Genomic DNA, 20,374 nt, shown 5'->3' with positions numbered 1-20,374 from the left:
ACAAGCATGAGCCACCATGCCCGGCCTAACCGATTTTTGTTTAAAAAAAAAAAAAAATCACGTGTGGTTAAGGTAAGAAAGCTTCAGAATTAGCAAGGACAAGGATTCTAACAGAAAGGTTCAGATCTGGTTACAAATTCAGACACCTTAATACAGGAAATAGTCTCCAGTATCTGAACAATAAACACCTTTAAATGCAGGGCTTTCTGAGTAGATGAGTGATCACTAGAGGCTGGGAATAGGACGAGAAATGAGGAGGGATTGCTAATGGGCACCGGGGTTCCTTTTGGAGTGATGAAACGTCTTGGAATCAGAGGTGAAAGCTGCACAAGATTGTGAATGTCCTAAATGCCACTGGATTGTACACTTTAAGATGGCTATTTTTATATGTGAATTTCACCTCAACAATTACTTTTAAAAAGAAGGAAAAAAAAAAACATAGAGGTTTTTGTGCCAGGGATGGACTTTGCTTGGTGAAGGCCCCTACAGTACGGTGCCTAGACACCCGCAGCGAGGTCAGCGAGGAGCACTCCCACCTGACACAAAGCCATATGAAAACGTACAGATTTCCCTCAGCTGAAACCCCGTTTTCAATAACCGCCAATTTGCCAACATTTAACAACATACTTAATTCATTTCTGTGAGTATGGGAAAATAGCGAAATATACATCAGAACCTTTAGAAAGCAGCATCACCGGCCACCTAGAAATCCCCTGCGGGCAACAGAAAACTAACACCAGGGTGGAAATGGTAGAAGCCATTTTTTGTTAAGGTTTTGTCCTGGGTGGAGGGTATTCGTGAGGATTCAGTAAGCCTCAAGCATTACATTTAAACACTGGTGCTTAGCTACGATGATGCATTTGCCAATAGGCCAGCGTCGCATGGTGAAAGGAGAAAACCTCTCTAAGCCTCCTTCTGTGGCACGAAGCTCTCAGCCAACGCTCACCGCCATACTCCCATCCGCGGGAACGCTCCCTCCTGCAGTCGAAGAAGGCGGGGCCTCCGAGGGCATCCCGCCACACAGCGCGAATTGAGCCTCTGGGCTTTCTGGGAATTGTAGTTTTTGTCACCCATACATCTTTTTTATTCGGGCCAGTATGCAGAGACTCAGAAAACTACAGCTCCCAAAGTGCCCCGGGGCGGCGAGCGGCCACAACGGTGACGACAGTGGTAGAGAAGCCCTGGAGGGGCTCTGCGTTCTGGAGTGGCACTGCTTGGGCCGGTGGCGGATTGCAGGCTGCTGGTGTTGCGGCTGAGGAGAGCGGCGAGAGGGTTCCACGTTTCTCGTCGAGATCCCCGCAAGCATGAGTGCTGCCAGAGAGTCTCACCCACACGGGGTGAAGCGTTCAGCCTCCCCAGACGACGATGTAAATAACAATGGCGGAGTGGCTGAGGGTTGAGGCCTACTAAAGGCTTGAGTAGGCCGGGAAGGGTGGATGGAGGAGGACGCGCCTGAGGTGGCCCGCAGCGGGAGAGGCCAGAAGAGAAACCAGAATGAGTGGGCAATGTCTCCCTTAATCTTTATTAGAGTCGGAAGGGTTTTAGGAGGCCCACACGCTGAGAGCCGGAGACCTGCGTAGGAAGGGGGATTGAGGAAAGAAATTCTGAGAGGGTGGAGGAGTGAAAGAGCTTAGTCAAGGAATTTCATATGTGCGTTTTGAGGGACCGATGAGGATGCTTTCCCGGCGTTTGTACTCAGGATAGAGACGGCAAGACTCTCCCTGTTTTGGGTTCTGAATATTCCTGTGACAGTGTCGAAATGTTCGTGCACATTTGGACAGATTTTTCCGGCCTGGATGATTTTTGCAGTGTGCCATTGAGAGTTAACGTCAGCTGCACTAGTAAGGGTAAACCGAGAACAACATTGAGCCGAAAATTGTGCCACGGGTGTAATTTGGTTCTGACTGTGGTGGTGAGGTCTAAGACGTTGAGACCTAGAAGCCCATTTTGATGTCAGATATTAATACCTCGTTCTCCTTACCTCTCCTCCCCATCAAACGCCGTTCCCTTCCCCAGCCCCCACCTTACCGGTTTTAATAGCAAACGGTTTATCCCTTAAAGTAACCCATTAAATATTTACTGCAATGCCAGGTGTTTGGAATTCGGAGACAAATATGATGCTTATTTTAGGCCTTTTTGTATATTTGGCCTAGCTCCTAGCGCAGTGTCATGGAAACGTCAGGTAATCAGTAAACGTAAAACTACGTCCTTCATACAATGGACAAGTGTCTTTGGAACCTTGATGGAGAACTTGTTGGAGAGGGCGCGGTGAGGTCATCGTTAAGGATGATGAAGGAATATCTAGGATTTTTTGTTTTATTTAAAGTACTATTAATTTCTGAATACATAAAGCTTTAAATTTTTCTATAGTGCATTTCAATGCTTTTCATAAAATTTTAAAGGCTCACTGAATAATACTTTGTAGCGAATGAGATGGTGTTAAAACCTACTCCTCTGAATGGGAGGTGGGGTGAGGACCGGAATAGTAAGGGTCTTTAAAGGAATCGACTTTAGCTCTGCAGAAAGATTAGCAGTCAGTGAAGATTTGGGGATGAATGGGCATCTAGAGAAGTTTATTGGTGCTCTCTGTTCTTTCTGCTACTGGCTTTTAGATCTTGTTAATATGGTAATTCACGTTTTCACAGGAATTGATTCATGCTTTTGAGTAACCTGGCTGCCATTTAAAAAGCTATTACCTTGTTTTCCTCCTGATTTGTAACTGTGACTTGATTGCTAGGATGTCAGACACCTGTTCTGCTACACTCAGAAATAATGTTTTAGCATGACAGGAAACCCCAGGTGATACGCAATTTAACAGAAAGGTAAAGAGATTAAGTCATTAAGTTTACAGTTCTGAAAAGATCAGTTTAAACTAGATGACCTTTAAGACCTTTCCTGGTCATATAAGCCTATCTTTAAGTACCTGTGTTTTGTTTTTGTTTTGAGACAAGGTCTCACTCTTTTTTCCAGGTTGGAGGCCAGTGGCATGATTAGTGCTCCTTGCAGCCTCCACCTCCCTGGCTCAAAGGATCCTCCTGCTTCAACCCCCTCTCCCCGCCCACCACCACAGTAGCTACTAGACTCAAGCGATCTGCCCACTTCGGCCTCCCAAAGTGCTGGGATTACAAGTGTGAGCCACCTCGCTCAGCCAGTACTTTTTAAAAAAAAATTTTTTTTTTAACCATATGTAATACATTCATTAAAATACCTCCAGGTTGTTGTAGAAAATCAGCTAGCTATAATATATATTTGGGCCACAGTTTCTAATGAGTATCCATAGTATGTAAGAGATCATTGGAGTTTTCTTATGCCCGTTGACCTCACATCTAATTGGGGTAACAAAACTTTTTTTTTGATACTAAAAGTCGATACTAAATCACAGAATACAAATCTAGAAAAATGTTGACAATGTAGGAGTAAATTCTAAGAGTCACTAGGATATGTATTGATAAATTAATTGCAGGTCCGTAGTAAAGGGTATTAAGGATGAAGACAACCTAAAACTAGTTTCATTGGCTTGGAGTAGAGAAATGAAAGCTATCTTATAGGGAGTGGGAGGATTGGGGAGGTTAGGAGAGGTGCTAAGGAACCTCTCTTAAATTGTATAGGGCATTAACATGCTTTTCAGAATGCAGCATTTGGGCAAAGTACTCGCTGTTTTACTTTAAGGCAGGAGTCCCCAACTCCTGGGCCACAGAACCAGGCCACACAGCAGGAGGTGAGCTATGGGCCAGCCAGCAAAGCTTCATCTCTATTTACAGCTGCTCCCCATGGCTTGCATTACCTCCTGAGCTCTGCCTCCTGTCAGCATTAGATTCTCATAGGAGCGTGAACCCTGTTGTGAACTGCACATGCAAGTGATCTAGGTTGCACACTCCCTGTGAGAATCTAATGCCTAATGATCTGTCACTGTCTCCCATTACCCCCAGATGGGACTGTCTAGTTGTAGGAAAAGAAACTCAGGGCTTCCACTGAGTCTACATTATGGTGAGTTTTATAATTATTTCATTATCTATTACAGTGTACTAATAATAGAAATAAAGTGCCCAATAAATGTGATGTACTTGAATCATCGCAAAACCACCTCGTCTGTGGAAAATTGTCTTCTACAAAACCAGTCCCTGGTGCCAAAAAGGTTGGGGACTGCTACTTTAAGGTCTTTGAAAAGAACTGGCAGGACTTAATGTTATTTTCTTAAAACATTGGGATTAGAAGTTGTAGGTGACAGGGTTATTTATATAAACACCGAAGATATTTTGCTCTTTTAATAGAAACAGAATCAAGAAAGTTGGTTTTTAGACAATTTTTTTAACTTAATTCTCTACATTTTTATAATGGTATTTAATTCATAGACCACTTTCAATATTCTGTCTCATTTGATCATGGAGAATATGATGTGGAAAAAACAGAGGATGGTCAGAGGATTGAAGCAAGTCACTTAGCCTCTCTGTGCCTCAGTGTCTTAAGACACTCTTTTAAAGAGGCCTCTCTTTATAGATAAGAAGTTAAAATTAAATGTCAGATCCTGACTTACAGAGTCAGAACTGAAGCTTCACTATTACTTTAACTATATTGAGCCACAAATAGGTAAGAACTAAATGGCCTACAATAATATATCAAGGGTCACTTGAAAAGAAGTAGAGATTTGGAACTTAGGAAGCCAAAATTATGAGAGCATATAAGCCCTTCCACTAATGAGAATTTAGAAGCACAAATGGGTCCAGATTGGTACAAATGCTTTAACTCTCATATGCCCAGGAGAAATAGTGTTTTTTGTATATTCTTTTAGTCTTTTACAAATAATTTTTAGAAATAAGAATAAAAGGGGATAATGCAAAACAACTTTATTAGGAATTTTAATGTGAATTTAACAATAGCAAATTCAAATTTATAAACTATGTTTTCTTGATTTTGGTGGTATATACAGTCATCCTTCAGTATACTAAATGTGGGAGATTAGTTTTAGGACCCACCCACCTCCTTGGCAAATCTTGCATACTCAAGTCCTGCAGCCAGCCCTGTCGAACCCAAGAATAGGAAAAATCAGTCTTCTATATACTTGAGATGGATCTGCATTTGGTTGAAAAAAACCAAATTATAAGGGACCCTTGAAGTTCAAACCTGGGTTGCATTTGCATCATCAAAATACAATACTTAAAGAATTTTTGCAACCTTCTATTGCCTACGATTTATGGAGAAGGATTTGTCATCCTTGCTCCATAATTGCAAAACATTTTTATTTTTAGATTATAAACTTAATTAGAATGATAAATTCAGTGAATATTAATATTTTTATTTCATTTTCCTTCCAGTCACCTTGTATATATACCTGTCTTCACCCTTTGTCCATTTGCAACCAAATCAAGTAAATTTTGATGCATAAAAATGGTAAAAGATGAGATAAAACAGTCACACCTCCTTTTAGAAAATGGGATCATCCTGGCTCTTACTGCAAAATATTGCAAGATGAAGTCTTTCCTGCCAATGGCTCTCCGAGTGAGAGTACATATCTTGTTTGTTTGTTGGTTTGTTTTCTTTTCCTTGTTGATTCTTGGGTGGGAAAAAAGTCTTCTAGTAATCCTCATCCAAAAACTCATAGTCTGAGATTTTTGCACAGTTAATTTTATCATCATCGTTAGTCTAGAATACAACTGCCTGTCATTTTGCATTCACTTTCTTCTTCGTTTAATAATGGTTAATGCCTTCTGTCAGTTTTTTTTCTTTGCCATTATGAATGGAAAATGAAAAACTGTGAATTCCCATCTGTGTTCAGTGAAAGCTATAAGTAGACAACAAAGGTATGATGTCTTGGAAAGATGGTGATGAAATACTTTGGACAATACAGTGAGATAACTTTTTTAAATTATTTTATTTTTAGCATCGTTGGGAATAATGAATGATAATGAAACAGTTTTTACATTTGTTTCAAGATGTAGGGAAAAATATGATCACTAGGATTCCATCATATTTCTTAGATTTATAAAAGAGTTCAGTGGACCCATTTGATAATTGCAAAATAGAATCAGTTTGGGTCTATTCTTTTAAAAATAAGTAGCCAGATGCGGTGGCTCACACCTATAATCCCAGCACTTTGGGAGGCCGAGGCAGGCGGATCACCTGAGGTCGAGAGTTCGAGACCAGCCTGGCCAACATGGAGAAACCCTGTCTCTACTAAAAATACAAAATTAGCTGGGCGTGGTGGTGCATACTTGTAATCCCAGCTACTTAGGAGGCTGAGGCAGAAGAATCGCTTGAACCTGGAAGGCGGAGGTTACAGTGAGCCAGATCGCGCTATTGCACTCCAGCCTGGGCAACAGGAGTTAAACTCCGTCTCAAAAATAAATAAGTTTTCCCTTTGTTCTTTGGAAGACTTTTAAGAAAGAATAAAAATAATGTCATCTTAATCCTAACAACTAGAACTGCTCAAAAAAGAAACTGAAAAGTTAAAATTTTCTTTATTAAGTTAAAAGTTAGCAAACTGATAAAGCCAGAATTTTTAACACCAACTAACAACTGTGGCTGCCATCTAAGTTCACAGTACTAGGTGCTCTAGGACCCTGCAAGGCTCCAGGGCAGTGGGTCTTAAAGTGTGGTACCCAGATCAACAGCATCAGCATCATTTAGGAATTTGTTGAAATTCAAATCCTAGAGCCCCACTCCAGACCGAGCTGTATCTCTGGGGCTGTAGCCCAGCAGTCTGTTTTAACAAGCCCTCTAGGGGACTCTGATACAGGCAAACTTTTGAGACTCAGCTCTGGCTGCAAAAGAACGAAAGGATTCTGATTTGAGGTAATAGAAAAGGAGTAAATTTGAATGTGATGCATATGCTTAGCTACCTAAGCAAAAAAAATAAACCCTGTTTATAGTTAAAACTGACAGGGAAAAAAACTTGGGAATTACAGGTAGACTTTAGATTTTGTAACACTTATGCAAAAAAAATTAATCAACCAATTTCTTTTCTAGCTGGGATCTAGCAATTGGGAGGCAGCAGACTTGGGTAATGAAGAGAGAAAACAAAAGTTCTTGAGACTTATGGGTGCAGGAAAGGTAAGCATCAGATGGTGTGCATTTTTATCTTTTCTGTGAAAATAACGCCATTTTTATGTGTGCTAAGTAAGAAGGGTTGAATACACTTGGATTCCATTTTCCTGTTCTGCATGATTTCTTTTGGCTTTGGGAAATACATCTGGCTTAACCAAGTACATACAATTTATATTATTTTTGAGCCACTTCTAGGATTCAGTAAAGATGGAAGACTGCACAGAGAAAAATTTGGTTCAAGGAGGATGTATAGGAGAAAAGAGATGTCAAAGTTTATGATTTTCCATATGTTGGCCCAGTGGTTTGATAGAAGATATTTCTTCTGGGTAGGTTATCGTGTGAAACCTCTGGCCAAAGTGAAAGTCTGTCATGTTTTATAGCTCCCTCCAGCCTTTGAAGTTGTAACCAAGGGAATATCCTTTATCAAAAACCTAATTTTAAGACTACACTTTCAGAGATCATGTCTATAGTTTGTTACTAGATAGAGAAGTTTCTCCGAATGTGCAGAACGCCAAGGGGAAAAACCTTAAAAGTGTTCAAGATATTTTGACATGCCTGTCAGTTTTGTTAACGTTAATAGAAGGTACAGTTGACCCTTGAGCAATGTGGGGGTTAGGGGTGCTGGTTCTGTAGATAGTTGAAAGTTTGCATATAATTTTCAACTCCCCAAAAACTTAACTACTAATAACCTATTAACTGGAAGCCTTACTGATAACATAATTATCAGCTAACATATATTTTGGGTGTTACATGTCTTATATCCTGTATTCCTACAATAAAGAAAAGGAAATGTTATCAAGAAAATTTTAAGGAAGAGAAAATAATTTACTGTTCATTAATTGGAAGTGGATCATCATAAAAGTCTTCATCCTCATAGTCTTCATGTTGAGTGGGCTGGAAAGTAGGGATTGTCTTACTGTCTGAGGGTGGTAGAGGCAGAAGCAAATTCAAGTATAAGTGGACTCACACAGTGTGTTCAGAGATCAACTGTGTAAAACAAGTGCCAGGAAAATATCTATTGTAAAAATCTTTCTTTATCCTAGCAGTTTATACAGGGATCGCTAGATATTTATTTTTTGTAAACAAGTACATTTATTTTACTAACATTGTCCCAGTGGTCTTCCTACAAACTAAATTTAAAAGAAATAGGAATTTTTTTTCTTTTTTTAAGTCCCTTAAAATGAAATTCTGCTCTTTGGTTTGTTACATACATGAGAATACATTCATACATTTTTTCCGACAATTACAGACTACCTACTACTGTGCTGAATCCTGGGTGGTCATATAGATCAGTAATACATGTTTGGAGCTATTAATGAAGGAAACCACATAATAACAATACAGAATTGTAATTGCTTTGAGAAAACCATGCATGTAGTGCTGTGGAATCACAGAGGGAAGCTAACTCTGGTTTAGCAGTGCAAGAAGGCTTCCCCAAAATAGAATTGATCTGAATCTCAAAGGATGAGGAGTTAGCCAGACTACAGAAGTGGGTTTGGGGATAGGTAGAGGTCATGTAAAACACTGAAACCTATTTAAAGAAAGCATTTGTATAATACCTCAGTAATCCAGATTTCCCAATTTGTAATTTGTCATAGAAAATAGTCTGCAATTTATCTTGTTTCATGCAAATATACTAAGTCCTCACTTAACATCCCTTATGGTTCTTGGAAACTAACTTTAAGAAAACTGAGAATAAAATTGTTTCACCATACCACAGATGAGGAAGAAAATTGTTTTCATTATAGGTTGTTTCATTTAAAGTCAAAGTCGAAGTTTTGCAACCTAAAGAAATAACACTGAATCATTGATTTGCTTATGTGTTAATGGCATGTAGAACAATGAACATTAACGCTTGAAGTTTTTCAGTAGCATCATTTTTGTATATGGAGACTGTGTCTGTCATTTTTTCACAATAGGAAGGTTTGTTACTGTACCTTCACAGATCATTGGTTAAGATTACTTTCCAAAGTCCCATTCTCACCTTCACATGGTGTTTTAATGAGCACTTTTTTACTTTATGAAACTATGAACCCTAAAGAGTGGATTGTACTGATTAAATTGAGAATAATTATGTAACCTGATCAGTTGGTAATACTGAATCAGATGTATTTTTATATTTAGAGTACAAAATTGTTTTAAATTGTTCTTTTTTACATGTTGAAATCAGGAGTTTATTTTAGTCAAATAGTAAAGAAATAGCTAATGATTATGATATGCTGTAATAAGATCTATCACTTTATATGATACATTATAAGTTTTAATTATTTCATTTTTGTCTGGCTAAATCTCATTTGCTTTCTGTCCATGAGATATACTTGAGACAGCAGACAGAGCAGGTGGGAAGTTAAAGCAACTCATTAAACTGGCCTTTAGGAAAGAAAATGTTTAGATTGAATCAATCTTCTAGTTATCTATTCATCTTGTTTAAAATTTCAATCTGCTCTACCCCTTACTCAGGTCTGTTTTGTTTTAATGGCACTTAGTACCTTCTAACATAGTATAAATAATGATCACGTTTGCCTGTCTCCCTTCCCCATTCCTACCCTTGCTAGAATGTAATCTCCTTAAAGGCAGAGATTCTAATGGTCTTCTGTCGTCACTGTATCCCAGAAGCCTAGAATAGTTTTCAGCACATAGTAGATACCCAATAAGATTAAATTAGTGGTCTCAAATGCTAAGACATTTTCAACCTTCTTATAGAAAGAACATACTGGTCGTCTTGTTATAGGAGATCACAAATCAACATCTCACTTCCGAACAGGTAAGAAAGTAAAATATAATTAAAATAGAAGTGCTAAATTCAGAATATGATGTATGTGTTCATGTTTCAGGATATTCTACTTGGCATATAATTGTGTAAATTATTAAAATATTAGAATTGCAGCTGGGTGCAAGTGGCTTATGCCTGTAATCACAGTTATTTCGGAGGTTAAAGCGGGAGGGTCACTTAAGCCCAGGAGTTTGAGGCTGCAGTGACACCAAGATCACACCACTGCATTCAACCTGGGCTACAGAGCAAGACCCATCTCTTAAAATTTAAAAAAAAGACAAAAAAATGCTGGGCGTGGTGGCTCATGCCTATAATCCCAGCAATTTGGGAAGCTGAGGCATGAGAATTGCCTGAACCCAAGAGGTGGAGATTGCAGTGAGCCAAGATCACGCCATTGCACTCCAGCCTGAGTGACAGAGTACAACTCTGTCTCAAAAAAAAAAATTTAGTAATGTATAATAGGTAAACATGTTACATATATAAAGTATCAATTATCATGTACTTTTATTTTTAAAATATGAGAGAGTATATGTCATGATATTCTAATCACGAAACCTTTTTCTGTCTCCATTTTTACTGATTCAGAGCATATATTTTAATTGTAGTGAGGTTTTATGCCTTATATTGTTAACTCTGGTATATATAGAATTTTTTTTCTTTGTATATTAGCATATAATGTCATAGTTGGAATATTCTGGTTTTGTCTGTTCACTAAATTTTTTCCTAAAATCTTTGAAGAATATAAACTAGTTGCAGACCCTGAAGAAATAAACTTTAAAAATAATTTTAGGGAAGAACATTTTAAAATAAAATTGAAAATGAATTTGGATATTTGGTGTGCTGAAAAGTGAAATTTTTGCCTATTTAAAACTGACCTTGATCTTGGACATTATTAAGAAAAGGCACATATTAATAAAAGGCACAGTAACCTAGATTATGTTTAACAAAACTTTAAGTTATTTAAATTATGGTAATGTGTAGCATATGTAGCACATTTTAGAAATTCATAGATCTTTTATTTTTCTGGTATTAAACAGTTACTTCAAATTAATTTGTATTGGTGCATAAGGCAAAAAACAATCCCTGAACTTTGCAGAATGGAAAAATGTTTCAACTGCCACATTTACTCTTTTAAAACTTTAAAGCTTTAAAGCAGGAGTTGCCAACCCCCAGTACCCATCCCTGGTCTGTTAGGAACTGGGCCACACAGCAGGAGGTGAGCGGCAGGCAAGCCAGAGAAGCTTTATCTGTATTTACAGCTGCTCCCAATGGCTTGTATTACCACCTGAGCCACACCTCCTGTCAGATCATTGGCAGCATTTAATTCTCATAGGAACATGAATCCTATTGTGAACTGTGCAAGCCAGGGATCTAGGTTGCGCCTCCTTACAAGAATCTAATGCCTGATGATCTGAGGTGGATCTGAGGTGGTGATGGAGAGTGGCTGCAAAAACAGATTAACATTAGCAGAGAGGCTTGACTGCAGAGAGACCATAAATCAACTGCCTGCCGACTCATATCAGAGTGAGTGGCAAGTTACAATTAACTGCATCTGGTGGCAGGTTTTAAGTCAGAATCTAACATTTAGTCTGCATGTGGCCTGCCCATTATTTTATTTACCGCTTACATCCGTGCCTCTTTCCTGCACTGTGCACTTGTCTCAGTCACAGTTTTGGTAAGCCCACAAGCTATCTCTAGCCAAGATGAATTAAAAAAAAAAAGTCCTTGGAGAGCTTCTTTGAAAAGGGGGAAAGACCCAATGATGAGACAGCAGAAGACTCTAAGACTGCCAACAAAAAGAAAGCTGCATTTAAAAGAAAATACCAAGCATCGTACACAAATTACAGGTTCATTGCAATAGGTGATTCATATTCTCCAAACCCACTTTGTCTATATGTGATGACTAGCTATCCAGGAAAGCCATGAAACCTTTAAAAGTGCTTCAGCACATGGAAGCCAAACAGCCTGCACTAAAAGGCAAACCTTTGGAGTTTTTCAAAAGAAAAAATCGTGAACGTAAAGAACAGAAGCAATTATTGAAAGCCACCACTTCATCAAATGTGTCTGCACTGAGAACATCATTCTTAGTGGCTGACCACATTGCTAAAGCTAAGGAAGGCCTTTACTACTGGTGAAGAGTTGATCCTGCCTGCCGCTAAGGACACTTGCTCTGAACTTTTAGGAGAGGCTGCAGTTCAAAAGATGGCATGTGTTCTTCTGGCTAGCACCATAAGTAGATGAATTGATGAAATAGAGGATACTGAGGCACAACTGTTAGAGAGGGTTAATGAGTCACTGTGGTGTGCAATCCAGGTTAATGAATCTACCAGTGTGGACGACAAGGCAACAATGCTTGTTTTTGTGTGATATGTTTTTCAGGAGGATGTGCATGAGGATATGCTATGTGCACTTTTGCTTTCTACCAACACCACAGCTGCATAACTATTCAAGTCTTTAAATAATTACATATCAGGAAAGCTGAATTGGTCATTTTTTATCAATATATGCAGGGCTGGAGCAGCTGCCATGACTTTCTGGTTTCGCTACTCAGGTCAAAGAGCTTGCTTCTGAATGGGAGTCTGTTCACTGTGTCATCCATAGAGATGCTGGCTAGTTGAAAAATGCCACCTGTCATGTCTGTAATCCCAGCACTTTGGGAAGCCAAGGCGGGCAGATTATGAGGTCAAGAGATCAAGACCATCCTGGCCAACATGGTGAAACCCCATCTCTACTTAAAATACAAAAAGTAGTTGGGCGTGGTGGCAGAGGTTGTAGTGAGCCAAGATTGTGCCACTGCACTACAGCCTGGTGACAGAGCAAGACTCAGTCTCAAAAAAAAAAAAAAATGCCCCCTGAACTAACATTTTGCAGGATGTGATTAAAACTTTCAACCACATTAAGGTACATGCCCTTAATTCATGTCTATCTGTGCAACTCTGTGAGGAGTCAAAGCAGGAGTTGCCAAGAGAAGAGCACACAATGTCTTCTCTTACACACAGAAGAGAGATGGCTTCCTAAAGGTAGATTACTGGCCAGAGTTACGATAGGCATTCCAGAGATTTCTTTCAGAAAAACAATCACCGCTGGCAGCACATTTCATTGACACAGAATGAGTTGCAAAACTTGCATACTTGGCCAGGCGTCGTGGCTCACGCCTGTAATTCCAGCACTTTGGGAGGCCAAGCTAGGTGGATCACTTGAGGCCAGGAGTTCAAGACCAGCCTGCCCAACAGGGAGAAACTGCGTCTTTACTAAAAAATACAAAAATTACTTGGGCATGCTGGCACACACCTGTAATCCCAGCTACTCGGGAGGCTGAGGCACGAGAATCACTTGAGCCTGGAAGGCAGAGGTTGCAATGAGCCAAGATCGTCCCACTGCACTCCAGCCTGGGCAAGGGAGCCTCTGTCTCAAAAAAAAAAACAAAAAAAAAACTTGCTTATTGTGTGACATACTCAATCCGTCACCTCAGGGGAGAACAGCAGCTGTGTTCAAGTTGGCAGATAAAGTGGCTGCATTCAAAGCCAAACTGGTATTATGGGGGCCACAAGTGAACATTGGGATTTTTTGACATGTTTCAAACATTAGCAGAGATGTTGAAAGAGACTGAGCCAGAACCTTTTTTCTCCCATCTGGTGCATGGTCACCTATCTTAGCTTTCAAAGAGTTTGGGCATTATTTCCCAACCACAAAAGAGCCCTGAACTGGGAAGGAATGGATCCACAGCCCATTTGTGAATAAGCCAGGTGAATCGACTTTGTTCATGCTAGAAGAGGATCAACTGTTTAAGATCACAAATGATGATGCCCTTAAAAGTATGTTTGAGACAACTTTACATCTCCATACATTCTGAATTAAAGTCAGAGTGGAATGTCTTGTGAGATTGCCACGAAAGCACTGAAAAGCCTGCTTCCATTTCCAGCTGCCTGTCTTTGTGAAGCAGGGTGTTCTGGACAGCAGCCAAAATGAGATTACAGAGTAGACTGGACATAAGCAACACACTTAGGGTGTTACTGTCTCCCATCACCCCCAGATGGGACCATCAAGTTGCAGGGAAAACAAGCTCAGGCTCCCCTGATTGTACATTATCGTGAGTTGTACAATTATTTCGTTATATATTACAATGTAGTAATAGTAAAGTACACAATAAATATAATGCATTTGAATCATCTCAAAACCACCACCACCCCCACTCCATCTGTGGAAAAATTGTTTTCCATAAAACTGGTCCCAGGTGCCAACAAGGTTGGAGACTGCTGCTTTAAAGTTTAAGTTGCTCTGATAAACTTGATATGCAAAGAAAGGCATAAAGGAGATCCAGTATATGACCATTTCATTTAGCCATTTGCTGAACAAAAGTGCCTAACTTTTTGCATTGCTTTTGTTCAAAGATAGATAATTTGTTTGTTGGAGAGTTTTTATTAGGTGACTAGGAGAAAAAACTTTCAGGAGAACATCCACTTACTATATTATAAGTAAGCTAAAACACTTAATATCCAAAGAGCTTAGATGCTTATGCTATCTCAACATCAAACATTTTATTGTCTATTAGGTAACCACCTATGGTATAAAAATTTATTCTCAAAATTCATAGTAAAATTAGTAACAATTAGATAAATCAGCCATGAGCATAATAGCATCTCTGTTATGGTTTTTTTGTGTACATTATTAATTTGAAACATAACTAAAGTATCCTGGACATGCAGGGGAAGAAGACAAGAAAATTAATGAAGAACTGGAGTCTCAATATCAGCAAAGTATGGACAGTAAATTATCAGGAAGATATCGGCGACATTGTGGACTTGGCTTCAGTGAGGTAGTAATTAACTTATTTTCATTGGGAAGATAATTAGTTTTCAGTTTGGTATCATTTGTTGTTAGATTACTCTAGCAATCAAGAATCCCATGTAAAAAGCTTTCTTTATGTAATTAATCTTAAAAATAATTGTATATACCCTACTCGTCTCGGTAGATAATCAGAAGAGATGTTTCTAAGGATTTTTGTGGTATTTTTTGTTTGTTTGTTTGCTTTTTTTGAGATGGAGTCTTACTCTGTCACCCAGGCTGGAGTGCAGTGGTGCGATCTCAGGTCACTGCAACCCACCTCTCGGGTTCAAGTGATTCTCCTGCCTCAGCCTCCCGAGTAGCTTGGGTTACAAATGCCTGCCATTACACCCAGCTACTTTTTGTAGAGACAGGGTTTCACCATGTTGCCAGGCTGGTCTTGAACTCCACCCACCTTGGCCTCCCATAGTGCTGGCATTATAGGCTTGAGCCATCACACCTGGCCTATCTTTTTTTTTTGGAGGCAAAGTCTCACTCTGTTGCTCAGGCTGGAGTAGAGTGGCATGATCTCGGCTCACTGCAACCTCTACCTCCCAGGTTCAAGCAATTCTCTTGCCTAAGCCTCCTGAGTAGCTGGGACTCGCGTCAGCTAATTTTTTGTATTTTAGTAGAGATGGGGTTTCACTGGGTTGCCCAGGTTGGCCTCAACTCCTGAGCCCAGGCAGTCCACCCACCTTGGCCTCCCAAAGTGCTAGGATTACAGCCATGAGCCACCACACCAGACCTCACCCGGTCTGTTTCTAAGGATTTTAAGGTGTATTTTCTAATCGTGTAAATTCTGCTTAATCATTACAGCACCTTATTCCCCTCTTTTTTGAGACAGGTTCTCACTCTGTCGCCTAGGCTGGATACAGTGGCACAGTCTCATTGCCACCTCAGCCTCCTGAGGACCTGGGACTATAGGCCTGCATCACCATGCCTAGCTAATTTTTGTATTTTTTGTAGATACAGAGTTTTGCTATGTTGCTCAGTCTGGTCTTGAACTCCTGGGTTCAAGCGACTCATCCGCCTCCACCTCCCAAAGGGCTGGAACTACAGACGTGAGCCACCACCCCTGGCCAGGGCACATTTTTAATAGGCATGAACAACATGCTCACAAGTTAGGTAAAATATTTCATGTAAGTTTAAAATAATGGTTTAGGAGAGCTTCTTTTCACTTGTTTCCTAAGTGATCTCTTTTTATATTATAAGTTTATATGTGACTTTTATTTACTCCAAAGTAATACAATGTGCAAAACATTGATAACTGATTTCCACATAAATGTCAGTGGTTAACATGCCTTATTAATTTAAAAAATTGTTTCTTTCAGGAAAACATAATACAGTGGTTTTCAAACTAGGGGAGGGGAGATAGGTGTGTGGTCTTCAGAGCACCTCCCTCTTGTTTTCTTTTTTAAGAAATGGAGTCTTTCCTGGGCATGATGGCTCACACCTGTAATCCCAGCACTTTAGGAGGCCAAGGTAGGTTGATTATGAGGTTAGGAGTTTGAGACCAGCCTGGCCAACATGGTGAAACCCCGTCTCTACTAACAATACAAAAAAATAGCTGAGTGTGGTAGTGGGTGCCTGTAATCCCAGCTACTCAGGAGACTGAGGCAGGAGAATAGTTTGAACCTGGGAGGCGGAGGCTGCAGTGAGCCAAGATAGCACCATTGCAGTCCAACCTGGGTGACAGGGCGAGACTTGGTCTCAAAAAAAACAAAAAGAGAAATGGAGTCTTGCTTTGTCACACAGGCTAGAATGCAGTGGCATGATCATAGCTCACTACAGCCTTGAACTCCTGGGCTCCAGCAATCCTTCCACCTCAACCACCTGAATAGCTAGAACTACAGGCATGCACCACCATGCCTGGCTAATTTTTTTTTTTCTTTCTTTCTTTTTTAAGAGATAGGGTCTGTGTTGTCCAGGTTGATCTCAAACTTTTGGCCTCAAGCAGTCCCCTCCTCCTGTCCCCCACCCTCCCTCTTCAGCCTCTTGAGTAACTGGAATCCCAGCCACAGGTGTGAGCCATTGGGCCTGGCCAGAGCCCGTTCTTAAAATTCTACTAAAGTCTTAAAGCTGTTGTTCTAATGGCTACAAAGCACAGTGCTTCTAAGACTGACAGAATTTAGGGTCTTTCTCAGATTTTGTGTTGGCTAATGTTTATTTTTTAAAAGAGCTGGTTGATTGATGTTTTAGGTAGAAGATCATGATGGAGAAGGTGATGTGGCTGGAGATGATGATGATGATGATGATTCACCTGATCCTGAAAGTCCAGATGACTCTGAAAGTGATTCAGAGTCAGAGAAAGAAGAATCTGCTGAAGAACTCCAAGCTGCTGAGCACCCTGATGAAGTGGAGGATCCCAAAAACAAAAAAGATGCAAAAAGCAATTATAAAATGATGTTTGTTAAATCTAGTGGTTCATAACTCCCAAACACGTAGTCTTTGTATTAAAAGTAAGCCTTATTGTTATAATGCACAGTGGAGGACTGCTTATAGAGCACAGACCTTTGTATTATAATTTTTAAAAGGCCCTTTTAAATAATTAAAAAGAGTGTTTGCTTTCAAATGCCATGGGTTACACTTTTATGGGCATGACTATAACCATTTTTGTAAAGAGTAAGAGTTGTATAAAATAAGAAATAAATACAGTACTCAACTTCCTTTCATATTATCATCATCAACCCTCTAATTTCATCAGCTTATGGGCGAGACCCTTTTTGTTTGTGATAGCTATTTCATCATTTCCTTCATATTTTTCTCTTATAAAAAATGTATTTGATACTGTGATATGTTCATGAAAAGTATTCTTTTATCTTTGTTATAGTAGAGCTATTCATCATGGATATTTCTGTGGCCAGTCACAATCTAATTTTGGCAAAAGATTAGGTACTTAGTTTCCTGTTACTAAGTCAGCTCTACTCTTCTGGACCAAAGCAACATGAGAGCAAGTACTTTTCACACCTGTTAGGATGGAGTCACAACTGTCATACATTTGGAATATTATGATCCCAACTGGTCTTTATATAATTTGAATTACATTGTATGTTAGATTTTTGATAAAATTTGGCCAATTTTTACAGAAGAAATTATTTCTCTGATCATTTAGTCCTATCTATCTATTTAGAAATATGTAAAACTGGATTTTTTTTTTTTAAGTAATATGTGACCAAAGTTAATTTTGTCCCGAAGGTCTAAATAAAGAGCAGTTTCCCATATTTGACTGTGATACCTTTATCCTCATCTACAAATGAGGAACAGGCTTACTGATAAGAAGCTGAAACAAAAAATTCTCTTCATTTTATTCTAGTGCTATTTTATTAATTACTAAAAACTATTTCTTTCTAATTTTATTACTATTTCTGTTGATGTGAGAATAGAATCATCTGACTGCTATTACATGGTTGATTTGTACATCATCTGATTAACACAGATTGCATTATGAGCTAGTAAATGGATCTTTGGATAATTGGGTCCAAATTCTTAGTGTTTATAAGGAACAAGTTAAAAGGCTTTAGTCAAACCTGTTTGTGAGCTGAACTATCATCCATCTAGATACTTAAAGAATATATTTGGAGTGTTGGAGTTTTTCAAAATTATTATTTTGTCACTCTGAAATTTAGAATGTGTTTTAAAGAAATTTAACAACTAGAACAGGTGATTTCTGGTTGATAGACTCCATCTTGCAGTATATTTCATCATATATCAGACCCCAAATTTAAAATTTCTCACATCTTTGAAAAATAGGTGCTACCCTTTATGGTAAAATTATTCAATCAGTTGATGGTAGACAATACGTATGACATTTAACAAATACTTGGTTTGAAAAAGTTTGGTTTTATTCAATGCCCACTAATTTTCAGATGTATAGGATTGCTTATTATAACTAAGTCGAAAGTGAAGATTGATTTTTATTTAAGAATGAGATACAGATGAGTATTAAAGTGTTTTTTTGTTTGTTTTTTTTTTTTCGTTTTTCAAGATGGGGTTTCACCATGTTGGTCAGGCTGGTCTTGAACTCCCAACCTCTGGTGATCCGCCCGCCTTGGCCTCCAAAGTGCTTAGATTACAGGCGTGAGCCACCACGCCCAGCCTGAGTATTACAATTTTTAAGAGTATTTTCATCTTCGTATAGAGAAATCCAGATTTCAATTAATTCATGTATTGGCTGTTAACAAAATTCAGGGTTGAATTTAGGTCTATTAGTCCATGTGGCCTGGTTTCCTGGCACCCATTAAACATCATGCTATCTTTTAAGTATGAAAGAAATTAGAAGACAACTGATGTCAACCTGTCTTGGTGTCCATACTAAAAAGTATCAGAAAAATAAAAATAAAAAATAAGAAAACAAAGTATCAGGAAAATACAGATTATTTTTGTGCTGTGAAACACTATTCAGTGGAAAGTTTATTGGCAACTTTTCCATATTATTCATAATTTAATACCTGATATACACTTATTTTAAATGTTTGCTGATACTTAAGTGTTTACTTGTACCCGTAACCTAACAGTCTATTGAAAAGAATGTTTTCAAATACAGATTGCAATGCTGTTTGTATTAATAGGCAAAAGTCCTTGAGTATAATTTCTTAAATCCAGGGGAATTGAAGGCACAGAAAAAAAGTCTGGAATGCCTGAACCATAGTTTGAGAGCAGAAAGGTCACATTCTTTGAGTAACTTGGGGGGAAATAAATTTCAGCTACCTGGTTAGCTTCAGTGACTACTTATACATAGGCCTTTGATATTACTTTTCTCCACCACAACCACATCCTGTATACTTGCAATATCCAAAAACAACCTCTAAAATCACTAAATAAAAAAACTCACTTCTAACCAATTCTTCTTTATACCTGTTCTGCGTTAGGTCATAGTCTGTTTCCACCTCCTTTGTAAGTCCTGTCTAGGCTTACTATCAGTTTAGTATCATGATTGTTAACCCAAATGACCCTCCCTAAATGTCACGCCTTCCTGGAAAATTTATATCCCTAGATGTATCCAAGTGCTCCTACCTTCACCAGTGATTTCTGGAGAAAGACCCCCAAATGTATATATCAATATTAGTAAAAATTGATTTTAACTTACCTCAACACTGCCCATAACCCTATTTTCTCTAGTCAGTTCTCCATTCTTACTATGTAAAACTTCTACTCTGAAACTTGTTACCCTCTTTTCCTTCACTGTCAGTATGTCCTTGCTTTCTATCTTACATGGAAATAGAGACCTTCAGACACAAGTTCCCTGAACGTCACTTACTGAATCCACAGCCATAGACAAATGTTCTGTGCTCTAGGTTGTGACATTCCATCTCTACCACAGGGCTAAACTGAGGGACCTTGAGCATAAGTTGATCTTTCTGGGTCAGTAAAATGAGGATAGTAACAGTAACCCCCTTCCATAGTTATTGTGAGACTTAGGTAAAATGAGCAAAAAGCTTAGTGGATAGATAAGTGATCAATAAGTGCTGGCCACTGGTTCCTCCTTGCCTTCCATCCCTGAGACAGAGTCCTGCTCATGGCTTTAACCTCGAGGGCTCAAGCAATCCTCCCACCTCAGCCTCCTGAGTAACTGAGACCACAGGTGTGTGCCACCATGCCTGGCTAATATTTTAATTTGTAGAGACAAGGTCTGGCTATGTTGCCCAGGCTGGTCTTGAACTCCTGGCCTCAAGTGATCCTCCTGCTTCAGCCTCCCAAAGTGTTGGGATTACAGGTGTGAACCACTGCACCCAACCT

At 39.1% G+C, this 20,374-nt stretch overlaps 1 protein-coding gene across 1 annotated transcript; it reads left to right on the top strand.

The window, feature by feature from the left end:
• The first annotated feature begins 1,151 nt into the window (after positions 1 to 1,151).
• Positions 1,152 to 17,859, top strand: CUNH11orf58 (chromosome unknown C11orf58 homolog). Its single transcript, XM_012456563.2, has 5 exons — positions 1,152 to 1,367; positions 6,964 to 7,047; positions 9,745 to 9,805; positions 14,521 to 14,630; positions 16,838 to 17,859. The coding sequence occupies exons 1-5, from the start codon at positions 1,305 to 1,307 to the stop codon at positions 17,066 to 17,068; spliced, it is 549 nt and encodes a 182-aa protein (XP_012311986.1). The 5' UTR covers positions 1,152 to 1,304; the 3' UTR covers positions 17,069 to 17,859.
• The last annotated feature ends 2,515 nt before the right edge of the window (positions 17,860 to 20,374 follow it).

The sequence above is a fragment of the Aotus nancymaae genome, unplaced genomic scaffold (assembly GCF_030222135.1).
Source record: "Aotus nancymaae isolate 86718 unplaced genomic scaffold, 86718_ANA_hifiasm-v0.15.2.pri h1tg000059l, whole genome shotgun sequence".
NCBI lineage: Eukaryota > Metazoa > Chordata > Mammalia > Primates > Aotidae > Aotus > Aotus nancymaae.
Note: the sequence above shows the minus strand (reverse complement) of the source record. Positions and strands in the feature narration are given on the sequence as shown.